The sequence below is a fragment of the Neocloeon triangulifer genome, unplaced genomic scaffold (assembly GCF_031216515.1).
Source record: "Neocloeon triangulifer isolate White Clay Creek 2 clone unplaced genomic scaffold, ASM3121651v1 ptg000012l, whole genome shotgun sequence".
Taxonomy (NCBI): Eukaryota; Metazoa; Arthropoda; class Insecta; order Ephemeroptera; family Baetidae; genus Neocloeon; species Neocloeon triangulifer.
In genome coordinates, this window is record NW_026775554.1 from 16,094,434 (window position 1) to 16,117,753 (window position 23,320).

Consider the following 23,320-nt stretch of genomic DNA (forward strand, 5'->3'; position numbering starts at 1 on the left):
AATGTCACAATTCTGACTGGTGGTTCGTAAAGAAACACCTAACGGAGGAAAAGGGCTGGGCTCCTGCCCAATTGCTCAAAGACGAGCCTAAGTACGCAGAGTATATGCAGAAGAAACTGCACGAGAAGATTGACAAGTTGCCTGTCTTTGAAAGTATGTATTCAATTAAGTCTTATTCTAATTAATTAAAAATAATAACTGTCTAAAAACATAAAACAGAACCATCTCCTGGCGAACCTGTTTTGGCTCCAAGATTCATTGAAAAGCTGAAACCTCAACACTCACAAGACGGCGGCACAATTACGTTTGAGTGCAGGGTGGAAGGCAGCCCTAGACCTCTAATAACTTGGTTCAGGCAAACTGCTATCATCAAGCCTTCACCTGATTTCCAGGTTAATATAAAAAACTTATATATTAAAAAACAAGGTTTTCAATTCAAAAAATGTAGATTTTCTATGACGACAACAATGTTGCTACCTTGATAATTAAGGAAGTGTTCCCTGAGGATGCGGGCTCATTTACCTGTGTTGCTAAGAACGCTGCTGGCTTTGCATCCAGTACCACCGAGCTGTTCGTGGAGGCGCCGCTTTCTGATCACGGCTCTGAAGTCAACGTTGGTCATTCAAGAAGAAGCCTTTCTAGGTAACGTTACTGAAACAACACAATTGAAAAGTTTATATGAATTTTCATGTACTTGAAAACATTTAATTTGTACCATTTTTACATTATCTTTCATTTTTTTGCGTTGTGCTGATATTTGTTAAAAAATTTGCAAAAAAAAAAAATGTTTTAAAACTTTCCTTTTAAAATAAAATGAATAAATTAAATTTTTTTAAATTGATAGGAATTACATAAATTAAATTAATTTCATTAATTGATTTTATTTAAAAAAATATTAAAATTTTAGGGAATCATCTTTGGCTGATATTCTGGAGGGAATTCCACCGACCTTTTCGCACAAGCCACGCACACGCACGGTCGACGAGGGCTCCTCAGTGGAGCTCGAGTGTCGCCTGGTGGCTGTGCCCGAGCCGGAGCTGATTTGGTCTTTCAATGGAAAAGAGTTATCCGAGAGCAGCAATGTTATCATATCAATGGATTCCGACATGCACAGCTACATGACTCTGGTCAAAATCAACAATGTGCAGAAATGTCACGAGGGAACATATGAAATTCTCGCCCGAAACAGGGAGGGAACTGCATCCAACCAAGTCAGCATCAAGGTTGGAAATCGTTTTTATTTTTTAATGAAAAATTAATTAACAATTTTACGAAATGAAATTTTAAATATACTAATTATTATGCAACAAAAATTCAAGGTGATAACTGGGGCCAAAGAGCCACCACAAGTGCTGGAGCCTCTTAAGAACATCAGCATTACCGAGGGCGACAGTGTTATTTTGTCAACCCAGATTGTTGCAAATCCAACAGCGAAGATCGTCTGGTTGCGAGAGGGCAAAGAAGTAAAGCCCGACGGAAAAAATATAACTGAGAAGGTAGTTAATTATATTTAAGTGAGTTTACATTTTTTAACACAATTCAAATTTTTTAGGTTGAGAAGGACACATATTCCCTGATTATTTACCACGCTCAGAAGTCTGACATTGGCGAGTATACAGTGACAGCAAACAATGAGGTTGGATCTGCCAAAACTTCTGGATACCTCTCTGTTGAAGGTATGTCAATAATAAATCCGTAAAATTTCTTTTTCAGCTTGGAATTTATTTATTCATTGTAGTCAACGAAATTTTACTTAAGATACGAGGGCTATTATAATCATTATAAATATATCATTGCACATGAAATAATATAATGATGTGAAAAATCTTAATTAGCAATGAAACTGAGAAAAGTTAAATTTCAGACAAGTTCTAATTTTTTATTTTATTTTTGGCGTTCAAGTTTTGAGCGACCCATAATTTTCCATACTATTTATATAGATTGGGGTTTAGCTCTTTTAATCAGCTCCAACAAATCAATAATAAATGGGGCGTGAAGAAACTTTGTCTGCAAACAACCGCAACGCGCGTCTATTTCAGTGCACCAGCTAGTGCGGGTGAAGGGTTGAAACGAGGTCGTCAGCGCTTATACATGGAACCAAAGTTTCAATCGCTCTAGCCGATCTATAAGTAGAAGTCGAATCTAAAAATTCTTATTTGTAGTCGGTGGCGGCGTTTCATTTTGAAAGCGCTCGGATTTCATGGTTATGCGTGCCGTGTGGCAAAAACAAGACGCCGCCGCTCAAGAGACGACGCAAGCATTTAAATTTAGCCACAACCTCAGCTCGGATCTCTCGCACCCATGTTCAGTTAGCGACTGCCCTCTTTTTCGATCGCATCAGCCGTGGGCATGGCTGTGTTAGAAAAAGTAAAAATTTAGATCGGAAGCAAATTTTTAAACAATTTCATTAAAACAAACTGGTCAATACCAGTTTGAATATTGCCATGTGAAAGTTATTTTAAGGAATTTACCAAAATGGAGCCAACAAATGTAAGTATTGCAAGTCATAGCGGTTTTTAAAAAGCCTCGTGTCAGCTCTTCATTCCTTCTAAAAATAATTAGAGTCGACTTTATGGGCCAATCAAGTAGGCAGGCATTCGTAGGGGTCGAGTAAGGACATTGATATTTTTAAAAATTCAAGAAAAAATAATCAAAATAACGCCCTGGAAGTGAAATTATAGTAAAGAATTTAATGTATGAGAAAGTAAATGAATGAATCGGGCTTTTTCCTCGTTGCAGAGATTGTTTTGTATTCAAAAAACAAATGGAAAGAAATAAAGTATTTAGCTATAATGTTAATTTATAAATTCTTTAACAGAAATCGTTGAGCTCAAACCTGAGCCTCCGCTATTCATTGAAAGATTTGAGGAACAAAAAGTAGCGCCAAATGGCGTTATCCGACTGGCAGCCAAAGTCACTGGCAACCCTCAGCCAGAAATAGCATGGTTCAGGTAAAAGATTTTTGCTTAATTTTCCTGCTATATTTTTTAATTTGTAATCATTAAATTAGAAACAACAAAAAGCTGAAGGCATCTAAACATGTCAAAGAAACTTATGATGGAGAAAATATTGCCCTTGAAATCACTTGCGGAACTGATGGTACCGAGGAGGGAGATTACATGTGCGTTGCCACAAATTCGATTGGAAAAGCTTCACACGGAGCACGTGTTTCAATCGCAGGCGCAGATATGTAAGTTTTTTTTAACAAAAGGTTATATATTTTTAAAGCAGCTTTGAAATGTAATGCACATTATATAATATTTAAAAAATACAATTTATTAGAAAATTCACCAAAAAACTTGAGTCCGTCGACGTCGAAGAAGGCGGCGTTGTCAAACTCGAGTGCCACACGTCCCAAGCAACAACCACCAAGTGGTTCTTCGAGAACCGTGAGCTGTATCGCGACACAAACACAACTAAATATGAATTAACATCAGAGGGCAAAAAGCACTTCCTTGTAATTAAAAAGATTGAAAGAGAAGACATTGGCTCATACAAGTGCACAGTCAACAACGAGACCACTCAAGCAACTATCACAATGAAAGGCAAGTTTAACAAATTAAATTTGAATTAAATTAATGATATTCAACTTTCATCAGAATCTGGACCCGAATTTTTACGCAAACTGATTGACTTTGAGGTGAAGGAGCGTGACTCGGCCATCCTTGAGGTCGAGGTCTCCACGGAAAGTGCCAAGGTCACCTGGCACAAGGACGGTGAAGAGCTGCAGGAGGGAGACGATCGATTTGACTTTGAGAAAACTGGAAAGACCCACAAACTTTTCATCAGGGCGGTGTCCGTACACGATGAGGGCGAGTACACCTGTGCCCTCGGAGAACTGGAGTGCACTGCTGAGGTCACCGTTGTCGGTTAGTTAAAATTTTTTGAAATTAGAAAAGTTTTGCACAGAATTATTTATAATTTTACTATTAAAATATTTACTACAGAATTACCACCCGAGATCATCGGCCTGATGAAGAACGTGACAATCGCAAAGGGAGAACGTGCCACTTTTGAAATTGAACTAACCAAAGGCGATGCCCTGGTGCGTTGGTTCAAGGACGGAAATGAACTGCAGTTTTCCGAACACGTTCAGCTGGCAATTGATGGCAAGAGACAGCGTTTGATGATTTACAACTCAACGCCTGAAGATGCCGGCGAATATTCTTGCCAGGTATTTAACAATTAAATAGTAATTAAAAGGAAGAAATTGATTAATAAATAAAAACAGGTTGGGGAACAAACTTCAAAGGCCACCTTGAAAGTCGAAGAGCCGGCTGTGGAGTTCCTCACCAAACTTCCAGAAGTCACTCTCACCCCTCAGAACACGGACGCTATTTTCACTGTGGAGCTGTCGCAACCCGGCATTGAAGTCACTTGGCTGAAGAATGGAAAGCCGCTGACTGCTTCTGATAAAATCATACTGACTGCTGATGGAGGTTTGAGACAGATGATCATGAAGAAGGTTAGCATGGACGATCAGGCTGAATATACTTGCGTGGCAGCAAACGTCAAGTCTTCCACCAAGCTCAAAGTTGAAAGTAAGAAAATATAATTATATGACACTTAAAAATTAATGAGCTATTAAAATTTTTAATTTCAAATTTCTAGTTATTGAATCCGCGCCCAAGCTCAATTTGGACCAAGTTCAGAAGGAGTATCGTCTCAGGAAGGGAGAGTCTGTCAGTGTAAACATCAAATACTCTGCCGTTCCACAGCCTCAGTATGAGTGGACCATAAATGGAAAAGTTATCAAGCCATCCAAAAGGGTATAAATTTTTTACTTAACTTAAAAATTCCTTATTATTGTATTTGTCCTAATTATATTATCAGTTATCACATTGTTTAAATTAAATTGTTGTAAACAATTTATTTGAAAAGAAAGGAATTGTTGGACAAAACGGCACCACCACTAGCAAGAATTTGTCTAATATCCATATTAATATCCAATTAGATCACCCAAACTATTGATGAAGCGTCAGCTAGCCTCACCATTACAAATGTTGAGGAACAGGACTGCGGTGACGTGACCCTGAAGTTGAAAAACAACTGCGGCGAGGCTTCTGCTGAACTGAAGCTGATAATAATGCGTGAGTTATTTATTTTTATTAAATCTTTAACTTTCACTCAGTCGAAAAAATATATTATATCAATAATAGCACCAACATTGATATAAATTAATAGTATTATTGTATCAACGTGTTGACATAATAATTGATTTTTAATAAATTATCCACAGTACCAACATCATTATATTTAAAATTAATTTAAATTAAAAAATGAATTCAAATTGAATTTATGAAACAAAAATTATTCATTCTTTATATTATTGGGTATTTTTGAAAATTCGTCATTATATCACAATGGTATAATAATTCAAATATTATTTTAAATTTATATTATAAATGAGGAACATATATAGAACCAATCTAAACTTTATTATACCATTGGTCCATTGTTATTACATCAATATTTTGGCAATTATATCAATATTGATATAATAGCAAAAAATAGTACCATATATGGTATAAAAAAATTGGATTTATTTCTTTACATCAATATCATGGTTTAAAAAAATACAATATTTAAATTTTCGATTGGGCAACAACTAATTATCAATTATTACTTTTAAAAAATTTATATAATGGATTAATTTCTTGCAGAGACACCAAGCCAACCTGGCACACCGGAAGTGATTGAGACAACAAATGAAAGCATCACCCTGCACTGGAGGGCGCCGGAAACCGACGGAAACGCTGAAATCACAAATTACATTCTTGAATACCACGATCGCACCGAGCTGAGCTGGACGAAGGTCAACGTGACCATCAAAGAAACGACACACAAGGTGCTGGGCCTGAAGCAAAACGTCGACTACATGTTCCGCGTGACGGCGGTCAATGAGGTCGGACAGAGCCCACCCTCTGGAGTGACCAAGTACATCAAGGTCGCTGCTCCGGTGACGCCAGAGCCACCAGTCATCCAGCAGCCGCTGGTTGATATTGTGTCCGGCCTGGGCGTGCCAGTCACGTTGTCCTGCGTTATCGGCGGCGTGCCCGAGCCTGAAATCAAGTGGCTCAGGGATGGGAAGCAGTTCAAGGCTAAGAGCATGAGTTACGAAAACCGCATCGCCAAATACGTCATCAACCAGGTGGAGAAAACTTCAGGCGCCAAATTCACGTGCCAGGCGATCAACTCGGCAGGAATTGCTGAAACCAGCAGCGTGCTGGTGGTGCAGGAAAAGCCGCGTTTGGTCATCGTCGACGAGTCCCTCATCAACCAAAAGCAGAGAGTTAACAACCAATGGAAGTTGGAAGTCAAATTCTCCGGCTTCCCCAAACCTGAGATCTCTTGGAGCAAGGATGGCAAGAAACTCGAGTCAACCAAAAAATGCTCGCTGTATGTGGACGAGGAGTCGACGACAATTGCTATTTACACACTGGCCAGGGACGACACTGGACTGTACCAGGTTTCGGCCACCAACAGCGCAGGAACGACCTCGCTTGATCTCAATCTCTGGGTCATTGGTACGTTAAAAATATTAATTATTTTGACAGTATTTCACGGTAAGAATATTTAAAATAAAAAAATAATTGGCCGTTGCAAAGAAAAAAAATTAAGTGGGTTGATTAATCTCTTGAATATTTTTTTTTATCGCAGATGATACATTGCGTTTGAGCAAGTCTAGGTCCCCTAGTCAGGAGCCCATCGGTAATTGAGCAGATAAAATAAATGTTCTGTTTGCACACTGCAAGTTCACCCCTTCCAAAATTTTCGTCAATATTTTATTTAAATCAGTCGAATGTCGTTCTGTTTCATTTAGTCCCCTAGAAAATAATGTTGCTTTCGTTCAAAATATTTTGTAATCGTTACGTATGTCATGGTTTTTGCGTTTTCTACGAAACATTGTTTTCTAGAAAATACCCTTCTCGTTATAACATCCCAGAGAACGTCTGGATATTTATAAAATTATCTTCCTTACAGTTTCTGTACTTCTTTTCTGAACTGTGTGCTCGTCCCTCTTTTCTTTCATCATATCATGTGATCCCTATTCGAATTATTTCTCCTATCATCTCTTTGCAACCCCTAGTGTATGTACAAAATGTTGTGACACGCTGGAATTAATCGAGCGAGTCCGCGAGTCTTGTCTTGACGAACAGTGTGTGCGATTATTTCGATTTTTGATGGACACGCACGCTATCACCCTGCCGTTGGATAAGTTCCTCAGTCGAACTCAACGTGCCAAAAAAAAATACAGTCATTTTTTAATTTGGAATTTATAAAAAAATATTCCTCACACCCATAATATCTTTGCAGACAAGCCAAGTAAGCCGGAGGGACCGCTGGTAGTTAAGAAAATCCAGAAGGAATCAGTCACCATTGAATGGAAGCCACCAGCAGACGACGGTGGCCTCGACATTTCCAAATATTCGGTGGAAAAATGTGACGTGCAGAAGATGGTTTGGATGAAGGTTGCGGACGTCGAAGGCGACATCAACTCATACGCCATTCAAAAACTTCGCGAGGGCTCTGAATACATGTTCCGAGTGACCGCTGCCAATCCTGTGGGTACCTCCGATGCCCTTGAGAGCGGCACCATTGTTGTGAAGAGTCAATTCGGTAAAATTATTAATTTTTTTTTTTAAAGTTTGTAAAATCAAAAATTTTAATAATAATTTTTCTTGTGCAGAACCTCCATCTGCACCGCGAGGACCACTTGACATTTCTGGAATGACTGACACGTCCTTAACAGTAAAATGGCACACACCTGAGTCTGACGGCGGCTCTCCCATCATCGAGTACTTGGTTGAGCGCAAGGAGGTCACCAAAAAGGCGTGGCAGAAGGTCGGCACCACCACATCTGAAATCACACACATCGAGGTCACATCACTAAAGGTGCTTTTAATATGATATTATTTGGAGCTTTGGGCAAAAACAAAATGTTCTTTTTTTGCAGCTAAATACTTCATATAACTTCCGCATCACAGCAAGAAATGAAGCTGGCACAGGTCCTGCATTAGCTCCTGACGAAGTTATCACCATTGGCAAGAGAATAAGTAAGTCTATATTTCCTATAAAATTTTGCTTTTAAATTAACTCAAAAATATCTTTTGATATTGTTTTTCTTTTACAAAATTGTTACATCACATTGTTTACATTCAATTGTTGTAAATTTTTAGATTTGAAAAAATGATAGTTAAATTTAAACTTTATTCTCAGCTCCTCCATCAAGTCCCAAACTGAGCGTGATTGACGTCACCAGTCGCAGCGTCACCCTTCAGTGGTCACCACCCTCAAGCACCGGTGGCGCTGAAGTGACCGGTATTTTCAAAGAAAAAAAATACTGGCAATTATTAACTAATAAAATTCCTAACACTTGCAGGATACATCATTGAAAAGAGAATTTCGAGCAGCCAGTCATGGGAAAAGGTGTGCACCCTAGAGCCATCAGTCACGCTCCACTGCATATCCAACCTGAAGGAAAAGTCTGAGTACTACTTCCGAGTGTACGCTGAAAACGCGATAGGCCTGAGTGAGCCCTCCGAAACTGGACCGGTGCAGCTCAAAACGCACGCATGTGAGTGTCCAATAATTTGTTCAATAGAGATAATTTTTATTTCATTGGAAGCAAAAAGCGACCAAATTTCAGATAAATAATTGATTCGACTCAAAAATTGGTAACGCAAGCGGTAAAATTTTTGTTACCTGTGTCTTTGTTTATTTTCTGTATGTGATAAATTGTCACCTTCATTCCTACCCTTACAAAACGTTGATCAAGAATTGTTAATAGAAAAAAATCTTGTCATTTCCAGCGCCTCCTTCGCCACCAACCGCTCCCTTGGAGGTGCGTATCGTGGGTCCCCACTCGATCACCGTGGCCTGGGGTACACCCGAAAGCGACGGCGGGGCGCCCATTGAGGGCTACACAATTGTCATCAAGGAGGCGCGAAAGACCATGTGGATGGAGGTCGGAAGGGTCAAGGCTGACGTACAAAAGCTCAACATTAAAGACCTTCAGGTAAATACTTAAGATAATAAATAAATTTGTTTGAAGAAATTGACGTTGGAGGAGATGATCATGGAAATGAAGAGATCAGGCTTTTCCTTGTTGCAAAAATTGTTATGGCTCAATTTCATGAGCAAGAAAAATACAAAAGATCTGCAAAATTGAAAAAAAAATTTAATATAAAAATTTGAATACAAATTCAATTAACTAATACATGTATTAGTCAGCGAGAAACGCGTTTGCTCATGAAATAAGTTGGTATTAAATTTTTTAGTTTTACTATTTTAATTTTTGTGCTAAAATGTGGCGTTTGTTTTTCAATTTCGCTGATTTTATTTTTTATTCATCTTGCTGATGACCAAAACTGCTAGAGCCATTTGTTTTTTTAAAAAAAATTGCAACAAGGAAAAGCCTGATCTTTTCGTTTCCATAATAAAAAATAAAGATATTTACTGATTATTGTAATTATTTTTAAGCGGCAAAATTTTATTAAATTTTCAGTTCCATTTTGTAATTTTATTATTAACTATATTTTTTTGTTCCATTGTTTTCAGGAGGGTCACGACTACATGCTACGCATTTTCGCAAGAAACGAGGTCGGCATGAGCGATCCCTTGGAGTCCGAGGAGCCCGTCAAAGTCCTCAGGCCAGCTGGTGAGAAATATTTTAAATTCACAATGTCACACTTTTCGCGTTTTTTGGTTGAAAGAAGAACGAAAGTCTGTTGGTTTTACTGCTGCAGCAAGGCATGCGAGACTAATTTGCCAAGCAGTTCTTTGAACACCAGCCAATTTTTTGCGGAATTCAAACGCTTGCCCAGTCTATTATCATAAGTTTTCAAAACGGAACGGTCTGAACCTCGACTCCTCTAAACAAAAATTTATTTCCAAATCGTGCACAAATAAATAAAATAATGATTGGAATCGAACTAACCGACGTGCCTGGAAGTGAATTTGGGGTGTGCACGAGAATTTTTTAACACTTGACTACTCACTTGTGGTTTGAATCTCGTGCTAATTAAATTCACATATGTGTCGGTGCATGTCGTGTGTAGTTCGCTGCGTGTCCAAAACACCTCTGAATTCTGATTGTTTTCCGCAGACTCTGATCTGTTGGATTGGGGATTGCGCGAGGGCGATTTCGATCGGGACGCGCCTTCACTAAGTCTGACCACCGAGACCACCACCTCCTGGATGCGCGAGGCTGGAATGGATGCCGATATCGAATCATACGCCAAAGCGTCCCTACTTAAGAGGGATGAGTACTTCTTTAAAATTTGGCACTACGCTAGAAAACTCTTCAAGTAAAAAGCCTTGCAAAATGATAAAAAAAATTATAAAAAAAATGACCTCTCCAGGAAAAAACAAACAAGAATTGATTATTTAAAAAAAGGCATATGAGAGGTCAAAAATTATGGTGTACATTTTCTTACAACTGTGTTCGTCTCCTTAGTTGTCAAATCAAGACTAAGCCCCCAGGTTTCATTTCTGAGGAAACCGACCATCTTCAATCCTGTGCAAACCAGAAGTGAAATGATTGGGGCTTAGTGCGGTTAGTGAATTTTGTACCTCTCGTTAGAATAGTCCCTGCGCGCTTCGATAGTTTTGTACATACATTATGCCAGAGAATAGACTATTTGCTTGAAGAGTTTTAGCTTTTGTGTTCTTGCCAAGCGTCTTGCTGAACTTGCAGACGGTTTAAAAATGAGAAAGAATTTTGCCCCAAAATGCAGCGACGGTTCCCGAAAACTTCAAAAAAGAAATCCTTCAGCACGAAACGGCGGGGAGTCGCTGCTGAATTCTAGCAGGAAAGGCCGAAAAAAGTAGGTGCTCTCTCAGCTTTTCTTGCCCGTATTCAGCGGCCTCTCCATGGGGCCTGTTGTTAATTTAATAAATGTGTACGAGAAGCAATCAAAATTGTGGTGATTTCTGTTACTGCTCACAAACCATTCCTTCGTTATCTGTTTGACCACTGGGCAAGGCAGCAAAATCAATTGGCTGATCAAATAAAAATCAATAGATTTGATTGAGTGCCTTGCTCGGTGGTAAAATTAACAGGAAAATTATTATTTTATTTTATCAGAAATATTTTATTTTATTCTGTTTTTTTTAATTAATTTTTGCTGCTATTTTTAATATTTATAAAAATAAAAGAAATTTGAAAGGGGGGTATTAATTATTATTGATTTATATATTTTTTAAATAATCATTAAAAACCAGTTAAAAAATTTTAATTGAAATATTTATAATTTTATATTTGGATGAAATTTTAGTTCCAATTGTTTATAAATATTTTTTTAAATATAATGCTTGGTAATTTATTAATTATTTATAAATTTTTGCTCTATCACATTTATTTAAATAATTAATTTTAAGTCTTTTAGCAAACAGGTTATTAAGAACTGAGATATCTTTTTAAAATAATAACATTTTCCCTGCCTATGGAATCTAATTAAAAAATCTTTGAACATCAAAATGAACTTTGATACAAGGAGGCAAACAATTCAAGTTTTTTTAAGTGTTAGTTTTAATTTTAAAAATGCGAATCAGGCGCCCCCGAAGCGCCAGGCAGGCCAGAAGGACCACTTGAGGTCAGCAAAGTGACCGGAAATTCTTTGGAATTGGACTGGAATCCGTCGCCGAGTGACGGAGGCAGCCGTATCCTCAAGTACATAGTGGAGATAATTATGTACCCAACAAGAGATTGTGCTTCCAAGGACATCATCAAGTAATATTAAAACTGATAAAACTACCTCCCTGGTAATGGAGGATTTTAAATTAAGAAGTTGTTAAGGTTTGTATGGGTACTTGCGACCATCACGAAAGGGGCAGTTTAAAATTGAAAAAAAAAAAACATTTTTATATACCAAAAAACGAATGCTAAAAATTGTACATGCAGTTCAAGGGTCGCGTAATTTGGGTTAGTTGGGGGTGCTTTATCGTGAGAAATTCCAGGCGACGAGAGGAATTAGAAGCTGACGAGACCGGCATCCAGATCAACAATCTGCCAGCAGACATCCTTTGCAATTTCCGCGTGATGGCTGAGAACGAAGCTGGCGTGAGCGACGCCCTGACACTAAAGAAATTCATAAGGGTGCACGATAACCTAGGTAAGATGTTGTCAAAAACAGGATTGGGGAGAGAGAAAACACTTTTGCAGTTTCATACAGGCTGGGGTTTTTTTAACGGATTTTTTTTTGCAAATAAGCGTTTGTTTGCAAAAAATGCTGCACATAACTGCATAAAAAAACAATGCAATTATAACAGAGCAGAGTTGTTTATTATTTTTTATTGTGACTTCTTTGTTAAATAGTTCATTCGCTATGCTTACGTTAAATTTGTGTAAACAATTTGTTTGAAAAAAGGCATTGTTGGCACCACCACTAGCAAAAATTATGTCATAACTTCCGAGATCAAAAAACCCCATCTGCTATATTATGATTGGTTTAACTCCTCAGGGTTATAGATTCAGATCCTATTCATCGCAGGTTCGGCTTCATTACCACAACTTAATTAACTCTGACTGAAATTAAAAAAACTAATGTCAGATTTTCCAAGATGAAATAGCAAATCAAAATCGGCAGATTGAAATGAATTAAAGAAAGATTTAATTTCATGAAAATTCTAATCAAATTATTAAATGAAGAATATTAGAAATTTGGTAAAATTAAAATTATAAAAAATAATAAATTTGTTAATAATATTACTGTTAAATTGAAGTTAATATACTATTTTATATTTATTATAGTTAGTTAATTTTATACGTGAGCTATTTTTTCATTCATGAAACATAATGGCAAAAGGATGAACCAAAATTAGAATTGAAAGTAATAAAACAAGAGCAATTGCATTAAATTAACCGCATAACCAATTTATAGACTTTAGCGCCTGCCAGGAAATATTTCTGCAACCCGCGGTACTCGCTCGTCACACCGGTTGCCTACCCAAAGAGCGTGAGCAGCACGAGGCCGCGCGGTTCGGGAATTTGTCGCGGCAGACGGTCGGAGTCGGCGGTGGGTCGGTCGGCGCGGTTGGGTGCGAGATGGCGTTGGGCGTCTCGGGGCAGGAGGTGTTCTAAATCTGGGTCTGGGGGCTGGGGATGGACGGTGGATAGTGTTGCTCGCTCGCTGGCCGCCGGTGCCGAGGCTCCCTCCGTCCGCTGCGCTATGACTGCTGCTGGCTGATAATTATGGGCAATAACCCGAGCAAAGGGCCGCCGATAAATAAATGGCAGCACGTGCCGCGCTCCGCAAGTAAGTGTCCAGTGCATGCAGTTGCAGTTGGCCCGCTCGCGGCGAGCACCAAGTCTTTCTTTGCCTGGTTATTTCTGGCCGACGGCGCCGCTCTCTATTCTCGGAACAAAGCGCCAAGGCGGTCCACACGCACGCATTTCCCTGCTTTTGAACATTACAATTATTATTCGCCACCTTCGGCCGAGGTCGCATTTTTTTCCGAACGATCGCACTCACATGAACGGTGCCTTTGCACCACTCACACAATTGGCATGCGTATGCGTTGGGGGCCCCTTTCAAAGTGCTCGTTTTGAAATCTTCGGCGATTGCAGAAACACCGTTGATTGCCAACTGGGTGTGATTTGGGCCAAATTATTCGCTCTTCCAACGCCACTGATTTAAATTGTCTGTTTATCGCCGAGAGAGCAGAAAAGCTTATTTCACAGCCTCTTAAAAGAAAAAAAAAACAGTCAATGAATTAAAAATAAACAAAGAAGGGTTGGTGGCAAATAATTATTTTGCGTGAACAACATAACACTGAATTCATTATTTAAATGATTACTTCCATTTATTCATTGAAAAGTAATGTTTAAGAATTAAGTAATTTTTATATTGTGAAGGCAATATGACACGTGTTTAATTGTAGTAATATTTGGCACCTTAAATACTATCTGTTTTTTTACATGAAAATTAAGTTTTAATTTTCATCAAATTATTTTATGAAATAAAGCTACATTAATACATTTGTATTAAATAAAAACAAATAAATAGTAAAGCAAAAATTATCTGCATTAAATTAATGTTAAACGCCTTTCATTGAAACATGCAGGGAATATTTTGTCACATTATAAAATTACATATTCTTACACTTTTAAATAACTACCTATATTTAGATATAATATTTAACATTTTAATCATTTTAATTTGACGTCATTATAAAGAATTTCAGTTTAATATAAAATGAAGTTTTAAATTCCTGTTTTAAATCTTAAACGGTGTTCAAAATTAAATTTCAGCATTGCCCAGTCGCCCTGGCAGACCCGATGTGATTCCACCACCGACCGATGAATACTTGCTGCAATTTCATCAGCCAGACGTCATCACAGTGCGCTGGAAACCACCAGATTACGATGGAGGAACCCCGATTACAGGTATGACAGCAATTATTTTAAATCACGCCGCAGTGATTTCATCGCGACGACTGCGTCCGCGAATAGCAGAAAGTGCAAGCAAGTCTGGGCCGGGTGTTAAAAGGGGCAGCACGAGCGTACTCACACAAAACACGGCACACTTGAATTGTAGGAGTTTTCTGACGCAAAGGTCACGCAGTCTAAATTGGGTGCTTGCAAAGGGGAGTGGCGGCCCAAGTAGCCGCTTGCCGAGAGAGAATTAACAAGACGGCCGCGAGCAAAAGAAAAAAGACAACAAAAGCAACCACGGAGCGAAAAATAAAGAAAAAACCTCTCTTGTTCAAAGGGTATCTGGTGGAACGCAGAGACACCGCGGGCACCACGTGGGTCCGAGCGCATGCCGCCCTCACCAGGGACCCTGAGGTCAACCTGGCCGGCCTGGAGCCGGGACGCAGGTACCAATTCAGGGTCATGGCGGAGAACGCGCTCGGATTCTCAGAACCGTCCGAACCGACACCACCGATCTTGGTCAACATTGGCAGCATCGCCACGGTGCCCCACTTCATGAAGGACCTCAAGGATGTCATTGCCGCGGAACAAGAAAGAGTAAGGACGAAATGATAAATAATTGGAAAATTAGAAAAATTGTATTTAAAACAGGAACAAATTTTCAATAAACATTTTTGTGCTTCAAAATTTCAGGTAACATTTTCCGTCCACGTTTTGGGAACACCAACGCCCCAAATCGCTTGGTATAAAGATGCCTACGAAGTTTTTAATTCGAAGAGGGTGAAAATAGTGACCGACAACGAGCGCAGCTCAATCACCTTCTATCAAGTAATAAAAAGACACTTAAAATTAGAACGCTAATGAACTCTATTGTTCCGCATCAAGGTTGCCTTGAGTGACGAAGGAGAGATTAAATGCACGGCTACAAACAGGGCAGGCCACATCGTGACAAAGGCGACTTTGCGAGTTGATGGTATTCCCCGACTAAATATTTCTTAATTTAAAGTCTGATTTATTTATTTGAAAAAAAAAACAGCTCCACCGCGTGTCAAGTTCCCAAAGACGTATGATGACGGAGTACTTTTCGAAATGGGTGACGTAATTAGATTAAAAGCGACCATCAGCGGACGACCGACGCCAATAATCTACTGGCTCCACAATGGCGAGGAGGTAAACACGTTTTCAGACTGAATTGCCAACCTCAAACTTAATTCTGTGAATTTGCCACAGCTCCAAAACGACTTGAAGTGCGAAATTTTGACCACAGAGCACGCGACCTCTCTTAGAATTCTCGACTCGAACAGGGACAACCGAGGAGAATACATGGTCAGGGCGAGCAACGACCTGGGCGAGGACACAGCCTCCGTGCTGGTCACGGTCACTGGTAAGATAAAACTATTTGCTTAAAGAATAAAAATATATGTTATGCTGTTTTGAAAGATCGGCCTCAGCCACCGGGCAAACCAGATATTGCATCGCACAGAGGCAGAACAGTTCGACTTGAATGGAGGGCACCAAGTGACGACGGAGGATGCAAAATAGGCAATTTCATAGTTGACTATTACAGGGTGAGTAAAAATCAAAATTTAAGCTGTTGCACAATTAAACAAAAAAAAATAATTTTAGATTGGTTGGAATGTTTGGCTAAAAGCCGCAACCTGCCGACAATTAGGCGCAACTTTAGATGATTTGATAGAAGGGTCAGAATACAAATTTAGGATAAAAGCGGAAAATCCTTACGGCATAAGCGACCCTAGTGAAGAATCTGATACAGTTTTCATTCCTGACCCAAAAAGAGGGTATAAGAATTTCATTATTTCATTATTCAACTGGATAACTATTTTTTCGTGCAGTTTATTCAAACCACCGGCAAATGACACTGCCTCTTCTGATATTGGAAATATAGCAACGGATGAGTGGTTGGAAGAGAGAAGGAGGCGAAGAGCAGAGATGTTTGGTTTGTCTGAACCAAAAAAGCCTGACCCACCTCAGCCGCCACCAGTAAAAAGTGGTAAGATATTTGTTTTTACAATAACTGATAAATTATTTCAATTGAATATTTAGTGGTAGAACCGCCGGTTAAGGAACAAATTATCAACGAAGAAGGAGAAGAGGGCAGTGATATGGAGGAGGAAGAGTCAGAATATTCAGAGGAAGAATTGGAGGAAGAGGAGATCGAGGAAGAAGAAGAAGAAGAGGAGGAGGAGGAGATTGAAAACGAAAACGATGAGCTACATATGCACAGGGCAAATTCCGACGAGCTCATGGTAGTTTTAATTCCTTCCAAGGACAAGCTCAATGACGCACAAAGTGTCACAACGGAAACCCAAAGTGGTGAGATGCAAAAAAATTACATCTTTCTCATCTATTAAAAAAAAAATCAAACAGATTTTATTATAGTGGAAAAAAATTATGTGTATTTTCCCCCAGAACAACATAAGCCGTCTTTGAAGCAGCAAGACTCGCTTGACATACCTCCACCACCGATGTCACTCTCGGCACCTGAGCTAAGAGCCCTGGGAATGCAAACGGACGAGATGACTCCAATTCAGTTCCAAAGAAACGCGGTTAGCTCGACAGAACTGTTGCATGAAAAAGCAATGGCTCGTCTTTATCAGGTATAAAACTATTGCACCATTTTTTTCCAAATTTTTTAAAATTTCTTTTCTTAACAACAGGCTTTAGCTGCTGAAGAGGCAAGAAATGAGAAAAAGCGTCAAGAAACCATGATTGAGGAGGACGCGGTTGAAATGAATCAAGTTCCTGAAAACATCTTTCCAAGAGCGACAATTACGGACACGGGGCAAATAGAGGAAATAAAGGTGAATAAAAAACCTTTTAAAAAATTTTAATTCCAAAATATTTTTATGAAATTTCAGCCTCCTCCATCACCTGTCCAGGAAAAACGCCCTCTGAAGTCTGTGTTGAAAAAACCAAAAAGAAAAATTGCAGAAAATTCCCGGGAGCTGGGTGAAGCTAAGAAAAACAAAACGGCCGACACCGAGATTCCCAGGACGCACACGCCGGTTACCTTCAGCGATAGCTACAAAGATGAAGACATTAGGCCCGTTTCCCCTTACCTCAGAGGTCCTTTCCTGTACAAAGATCACGACTACGACGACGTTGAAGATATGGTCATTTCAAGGCCGACGACGCCGCGGAGTATCAGGAGTGCCCGCAGCGTGTCGCCGTTCAGCAAGGTGATCATCATGGAGAAACCTCCGGAAGGCGTCGTACTAGAGCCGTCGCCTCCACCAGAACCTCCGCCGATACCCAAACACAGATTCCACAGGAGGAAGCCGGTCGAAGAAAAGGTTGATGTGAACAGCAACGAGGTGGAAGTTTTCAAAGTGCCGCAAATCGACGAGGCTGAGCTCCAACCTAAACCTGTGCCTGAGGTTGCTGCGGTGGAGTCGCCGCCGCCGGCTGAGGAGGAGACGGAATTGCTTTCATCAAGAGCCTTATTGAGATCAAATCTGAGAAAGCCGCCGAGGAAAACTGTAGTTGAGAAGAAAGAGGCAGAGCCGTCTGAGATGGACGTCGTAGTGGTGGAAAAAATGGAAATTGTTGTTGAAAACATTGAAAACCCGCCAATAGACTTGCAGATAAAACCGGTAGAAGAGAAGGTCAAAGAAGATCTTGAAAAACTGGTTGCGATTCCTGAGGAACCTAGAGTTAGTAACGCTGACAAGAGAAAGGGCATGATAATTTTCGACAGTGACGAAAATGATGAAAATTCACCACCTACTCCTCCTCCAAGGGCAGTTTTTGAAGAAAAGCTGCCGATAAAGTTGCCAGTTCTGGTTGTGCCCACGGTTTTGGATATGCAAGAAACGTTGCCAGTTCAGCCATCACCGACGCCTTCGAAGAAAAAGAGAGGCCTAATGTCACGGTTGTTGTCATCAAAAGATAAAAAAATTGCTGAAGATGCAAAAATTAAAGAAAAGGAGGAGAAAGCTAAAGAAAAGTCTGCCAAGAGCAGTAAATCAAAAGACAAAAAGAGCAAAAAGGTTGAAGAAGCCGCAACAGAAAACGCAAACGAGGAAAAGTCAAAGGAGAAAAAAGGTTTTAAATGAAAAACATTTTCTAATTCATTATTTGACACCAAATGAAATTTGTTCTAGGTTTAAGCATTTTAGGGATGAAACTTAGGAGACCCGTCGAGATGGTGAGGGATGATGGGGCGCCGGACGCACCTGCAAGAAGACAGGCCTACCAGCAGAAGACACCCTCTCTCCGGATGAGCACCGAGTCTGAAAAGGCCGCCGAGGAAGCCGAGGCGAGAGCCATCGTCGTTTCACGCTACGGAGAGTTAATCAACGATATAGAGTAAGTCTGGCATCATTTTTTTTTTTTATTCAAGTTAAAAATTTAATTCATTGAAACAAAAGAACAAAAAAGATTTAATGGTTGTGAATAGCGTGAACATTAAAATCGGTAACAAAATCTTTCTTGACAAAAATGAAATCCTCCTGCGCCCACTTCCCTTTCTGCTCCTCAGGGGTGGACGATAAAGCTTCGTAGCCGTTCAGGATCATAAAATCCATTAATTTATCACCCCCTTCTTGAATATTCGAGTGCTCGATGGACCACATCTGCACACATGGGCTAGTTTAGTTGACGTTTATTTTTTTAGATTTTAGTGTTTACTTTCACGTCGATTTGGTCAAATGGCACAGTTCTCAAGACATCGAGCTCGTGGCCCTCTATGTCGAGACTAAAATAGTCTATGGTCTGGTTGATAGCCAGCAGAATTGAAAACAACGGCATGCACTGAACAGACGTTGGGTCCGAAACGTGTGTGTCTCCTTTTATGCGCGCCCAGGCACCGGATTTTTCCATCGTTATCTATTTTATTTATTTATTTTTTTATAATATAAATTATATTTAAAATTATTTAAAATCTTGCCATTGACGGATGTTGCGTCAAACTCAAGCAGGTCGGCATAAGCCAAGCATTTCGTTTTGCCGCCATTAAACCTTTGAAGTTGTTTTGCTCAGCTTCTATGAGAACGCCGGTCCAATTATTAGCAGTTTCCAGCCACAATGTGTTGGACAAAAAATTTCCATCGTTTGCCCCGCATTCAATAAAAATCCCGTGGCTCTGCACCGAAAATTTAAAATTTTTAATTTGAATAAAATCTCATTTTAAAATTTTACTTTATTTCCAAAGTACTGTAATACTTTTTTGGCTTGACCTTTGGAGGTGTCTTTTGCTTCCAAAACCTTCCGATCGGTCGGTGGTGGCACCAGCAAGTTTCTCCGTATGTGTTCTACGAGTTCTGAGCTGTCTTGGGGTAATTTGCTCAGCATGTCCACTTTTGTTATTAAATATAAATTTAAATTTGTGAATAAGCGCAAATTTACCTTCAGATTTGGAATAGGTGTACCATTGTCTAATATCTGGAACAAAAATAACTTGCCGAAAATATTTAAAATAGCAAAAAACTAAAAACCTAGCGATATAGTTGATTTGACGAAGCTGAGCACGTACTCTCTATTGATTTGGCTCTTCCACCTGATTAAACCATCCAAATTGGCCACCGTAGAGTTCATGCTCACCCAGTTAGCAGACAGGCGGATGAATTCGTTTTGAACAAAGTGCATCACGAATCCCATGCACGCAATTGCAGTTATGAGCATCAAAAGAAAACTCACATTTGGTTTGTAAAAAAGGCGAATCAGCATTTTTTCAGAAATCAGTGCAAAACGTCCATGTGAAAATTTGAACAAAATCAGCTGGTGACGGTGCACGAGCAAATGTGGGCCACGCAAGACTGTCTAGTTCGCTTTCCTGATTTGCGTCATTTGTCATTTTCAATAGGCGGTGCAACGGATGTGGACGTGAAGCCAACAATTTTATTTCAAATGTGCTATTATTTTCCCTACAAATAACAATTCTGCTCTACTTTATAATTTAAAAGAATAAAAAGAATAATTCTATTAACTTTTTATCAAAATTTTCAAAAAAAAATCTGATTTTGATTGTATAATTAAATTCCTATAATATTATATATTTTATATTTATATTTTATTCTCCCAAAACCCTGCAAGAGATAATAAAAAGTCCGTAAACCTAACAAATGAAAATTTGTCATCTATTATAAATATTTAAAATAATACGTTTTAATTTCGGGTAACTTTAATTATTTAATTCATTTTAGTTCCGGAAGACGATCGGTTTCAAGACGTCTCTACTTGGACATCGATGAGATGAAGTCTCAAGCAGACGAGGACGAGGATCCTTTGGAAGCGTCGATTCACTCACCAAGTCCTGTCATCACCAAAGATGAGGAGGATGCATCGGCCAAAATTAAATTGCTACCAGAGGATGAAATACTTGTAAGTAAAATCAAGAATAAATAAAAATAAAAAAATTTCACATGTTAATGTCAGGGAAAAATAAATAACAAAAGTAAATTAAAATTTATAAAATTGCATGAATAAAAATTAATCAAGAGAATGAAAATTAAATGTCATATTAAATTTCACTGAGATTGAAGAAAAAAAGAAAATTGATAGATTTTTTTTAATAAATTAATAAACAGTTAATAAATTATATTTTCTTTGGGCTAGGGCTAACTAAATTTGTTTCTCGTGTATGATTAAAAGTTTAATGAAAATGTATTTTAGGAGGGAGACGACCTAGAGGAGGACGAAGTCATCGACCTGCCGCCGTCGCCGCCTCGGTCGGCCACCCCGAAGCACGAGTGGGCCAGTTTGCAACAGGCGGCGCCGGCGGCCGACGAGAAGCCGTCGTCCAAGGCCAAGAGCGGAAGCAGCAGCGGCCAGCGAGCGGTGACAGGTGAGGCGGCCAAGGAGACCCTGAACAAAGCCACCAACGTCGCGTTGGGTCTTTTTGTGATTTGGATTTCCATTTCGGTCGATTGGCACCTGGGCCTGGGCATCGTGGCCTTCTACCTGCTGCACAAACTCTACGTGCGCGCCAAAGAGAAGTTCCTTCAACTCACCGGACTCAAGAGGCGCGAACGGACTCCGGAGTTCGGCCCCGGAGACGACGTGCCAGACCCTGACCCCCTTCCTGGGCTTGCCCTTCTCGCTCCTCCGCCGCCCCCGACGCCTCCGAGCACCCCCAAACTGCTGCTGAACATGCAGATAATTCCCGAGGAGAACGAGGAGGAGGAGGTGGAAGGGGAGGAGGTGGACGACGAGGACGACGAGTACATCATTGACCAGGACGGGAACCTGGTCAGGGTGCGGGAAAGGGATGGTTTAAGGGATGATTACGATTATGAGTATGATTTTGACGGGGAGGATGAAATTTTAGAGGAGGAGGAGGAGGAGGAAGAGCGTTTACAGAGCATTCCATACCGTTACAATAATAAACAGCCTGATTGAGGCTGTCTTGGCTTGGAAAAGAGTTTCAAAGTTTTTGTCATGAGGCAGGAAAGCTGCCTTTCTTGTCAGGGTTCAGCAGGGTTGCTGTCTTTTTGAAACCGGATGATTTAAAAAATTATGAAAGTAGTTATTTAATTAGAAAAAGTCACAATCTTCTGATTTCAAATAAATTCATACCAGCCCTTTGAACTCTTAAAGTAATTTTAAACTTCCACGGATTTGGTGGTTAATGAGCTGTGATAAATTCTGAAGCAAGCCAAGGCGGTCTCGAGCTGTGAAACACGCGTGTTTTAGTTAATTCTCCGAAAACCCAATTAATTAAAATTTTGGCCGTTCCCTCGAGCCATGCCCGGGGCAATGCAATTGCCTCGGCATGACCCGCGGCCGGTGACCATTCCCTCTCTTAATCAATTTTCAGGATTCATTTTCTACTTTGGTTGAGCTTCATAAGCCCCCTTGTTTCCCTAAAAAACATGGACTCCGATTATACTTAAGTTTCTCCCGAAATGCTTTAGAACAAGAAGTGACACACAATCTCAAAAAGTGGGCGTGTGAAATTAAAAAATTGCAATTAATTCAAAGTTTTTCTCTCTATGTCTAAAAAGACTTCTCAAATGGAGCATGCCGTGTATAAAAAAAACTTTTGTACGAATATAACTCTGTGTTGAAGAAAATGAATTAATATTTATTATTTAATCTTTGCATGGTGGTATGTAACCGATAATGTTTGTTTACGTGAATTTAATGTGAGATTATTTGGCAAGCACATGTATAAATATTAGTTGTATGTAAGAAAAATTGTTGTATAAGAACCAAAATGTTTGAAAATTCAATCAATGTGACAACAATCAAAGCTCTGTTGAACGAAAATCGAAATTCATTCATAAGTGGCCTTTTTCCTGGTGAAAAGGAAAAAAATTCAACATTTATCGCTGTGTTTTGATATTTTTTGTTAAATTGAGCTGTAGAAATTAAGTGGCGTTTTCTGTTCTACTCAATGGTTGTTTTATTTATTGTAAAAAATCCCAGTTCAAAATTTAAAAAAAAAAAAATACATATTGGCAATTTATTTCCATAGAATATTTTTATTTCTCTGTAATTCTATTGTGTAAAGAAGAACTGAAAAAATATAATTATTCTATTAATGACAAAAATTATATCAGCTATAAAATTTTTAATAATTATTAGAACATGTTTTCAAAATAAATATTTACAGAAGTTTTCATCTTCTGAATCTCCATTAATCTAATTATTATTATTTTAACGACAATTTTTAATGGATTTAAAGATTTTTGATTTGAAATAAAACATTTATGAACAAAAAAATTCTTACCTTGAACGATTTTGCTGCTCAAAAATTGATTTGGTTATCCAGATTAGGTGCGTTGCTGGAAAGAGGGAAAATCATTCATCGAATTGAGCGGCCGGCGAAGTCCCGAGGACAAATATTTGGACAAAAGATTTTCAAACACGCCTATGGCTAACGAATCACTACCTTAGCTTTTTTCAAAGTCCACAAAAAACGATTTTGAACGGAAAAAGAGCACCTTTATCACGAGTTGTGCTCTTCACAGGCAAGAAACC

At 39.2% G+C, this 23,320-nt stretch overlaps 3 protein-coding genes across 21 annotated transcripts in view; 2 read left to right on the forward strand and 1 right to left on the reverse strand.

The window, feature by feature from the left end:
• LOC132196424 (titin-like) overlaps positions 1 to 10,923 on the forward strand; it is an 81,742-nt gene extending 70,819 nt beyond the window's left edge. For 13 of the 16 annotated variants that reach the window (XM_059619058.1, XM_059619060.1, XM_059619061.1 and 10 more), the window contains 24 exons: positions 1 to 153; positions 220 to 392; positions 449 to 642; positions 908 to 1,223; positions 1,320 to 1,496; positions 1,553 to 1,676; positions 2,819 to 2,951; positions 3,011 to 3,190; positions 3,283 to 3,545; positions 3,600 to 3,869; positions 3,948 to 4,174; positions 4,232 to 4,541; positions 4,612 to 4,769; positions 4,955 to 5,090; positions 5,664 to 6,527; positions 6,661 to 6,711; positions 7,318 to 7,620; positions 7,691 to 7,896; positions 7,958 to 8,057; positions 8,221 to 8,322; positions 8,384 to 8,578; positions 8,814 to 9,019; positions 9,562 to 9,661; positions 10,109 to 10,923. In XM_059619058.1, the coding sequence (XP_059475041.1) occupies positions 1 to 153; positions 220 to 392; positions 449 to 642; positions 908 to 1,223; positions 1,320 to 1,496; positions 1,553 to 1,676; positions 2,819 to 2,951; positions 3,011 to 3,190; positions 3,283 to 3,545; positions 3,600 to 3,869; positions 3,948 to 4,174; positions 4,232 to 4,541; positions 4,612 to 4,769; positions 4,955 to 5,090; positions 5,664 to 6,527; positions 6,661 to 6,711; positions 7,318 to 7,620; positions 7,691 to 7,896; positions 7,958 to 8,057; positions 8,221 to 8,322; positions 8,384 to 8,578; positions 8,814 to 9,019; positions 9,562 to 9,661; positions 10,109 to 10,314 (5,147 nt within the window). In that variant the 3' untranslated portion in view covers positions 10,315 to 10,923. The remainder of the gene's footprint in view (positions 154 to 219; positions 393 to 448; positions 643 to 907; positions 1,224 to 1,319; positions 1,497 to 1,552; positions 1,677 to 2,818; positions 2,952 to 3,010; positions 3,191 to 3,282; positions 3,546 to 3,599; positions 3,870 to 3,947; positions 4,175 to 4,231; positions 4,542 to 4,611; positions 4,770 to 4,954; positions 5,091 to 5,663; positions 6,528 to 6,660; positions 6,712 to 7,317; positions 7,621 to 7,690; positions 7,897 to 7,957; positions 8,058 to 8,220; positions 8,323 to 8,383; positions 8,579 to 8,813; positions 9,020 to 9,561; positions 9,662 to 10,108) is intronic. The other 3 variants (XM_059619059.1, XM_059619062.1, XM_059619063.1) reach the window with 3 other exon arrangements.
• Positions 10,924 to 11,561: 638 nt separating this feature from the next.
• Positions 11,562 to 22,729, forward strand: LOC132196428 (titin). Of its 4 annotated transcripts, none has more exons than XM_059619080.1 (18): positions 11,562 to 11,734; positions 11,962 to 12,116; positions 14,255 to 14,389; positions 14,715 to 14,974; positions 15,071 to 15,205; positions 15,263 to 15,350; positions 15,414 to 15,547; positions 15,608 to 15,761; positions 15,818 to 15,945; positions 16,004 to 16,176; positions 16,231 to 16,388; positions 16,442 to 16,711; positions 16,808 to 16,995; positions 17,056 to 17,199; positions 17,257 to 18,442; positions 18,502 to 18,706; positions 20,542 to 20,719; positions 21,011 to 22,729. In XM_059619080.1, the coding sequence occupies exons 1-18, from the start codon at positions 11,694 to 11,696 to the stop codon at positions 21,734 to 21,736; spliced, it is 4,458 nt and encodes a 1,485-aa protein (XP_059475063.1). In that variant the 5' UTR covers positions 11,562 to 11,693; the 3' UTR covers positions 21,737 to 22,729. The 4 variants fall into 4 exon arrangements, with proteins under 4 accessions (XP_059475063.1, XP_059475062.1, XP_059475065.1 ...); XM_059619082.1 differs by having other exon boundaries at positions 11,607 to 12,116; positions 21,011 to 21,182; positions 22,155 to 22,729; XM_059619079.1 differs by having other exon boundaries at positions 11,605 to 12,116.
• LOC132196429 (protein Star-like) lies at positions 18,721 to 20,136 on the reverse strand. Its single transcript, XM_059619083.1, has 6 exons — positions 19,834 to 20,136; positions 19,745 to 19,780; positions 19,538 to 19,695; positions 19,287 to 19,481; positions 19,028 to 19,225; positions 18,721 to 18,972 (listed from the first exon to the last, which is right to left on the reverse strand). Exons 1-6 carry the CDS (start codon positions 20,063 to 20,065, stop codon positions 18,781 to 18,783), a joined length of 1,011 nt encoding a protein of 336 aa, XP_059475066.1. The 5' UTR covers positions 20,066 to 20,136; the 3' UTR covers positions 18,721 to 18,780.
• Positions 22,730 to 23,320: the final 591 nt, after the last annotated feature.

Bases quoted from the DNA above. Each gene is read 5' to 3' on its own strand.
- LOC132196428 (XM_059619079.1), top strand. From the start codon at position 11,900: ATGCAGTTCAAGGGTCGCGTAATTTGGGTTAGTTGGGGGTGCTTTATC. The intron at 12,117-14,254 runs GTAAGATGTTGT...ATTAAATTTCAG, and splicing joins AAGGGTGCACGATAACCTAG to CATTGCCCAGTCGCCCTGGC. The intron at 15,351-15,413 runs GTATTCCCCGAC...AAAAAAAAACAG, and splicing joins GGCGACTTTGCGAGTTGATG to CTCCACCGCGTGTCAAGTTC.
- LOC132196429 (XM_059619083.1), bottom strand. From the start codon at position 20,065: ATGCTGATTCGCCTTTTTTACAAACCAAATGTGAGTTTTCTTTTGATG. The intron at 19,781-19,833 runs GTTTTTAGTTTT...TTTTTGTTCCAG, and splicing joins CAAATCAACTATATCGCTAG to ATATTAGACAATGGTACACC. The intron at 19,696-19,744 runs GTAAATTTGCGC...TAATAACAAAAG, and splicing joins CACCTATTCCAAATCTGAAG to TGGACATGCTGAGCAAATTA.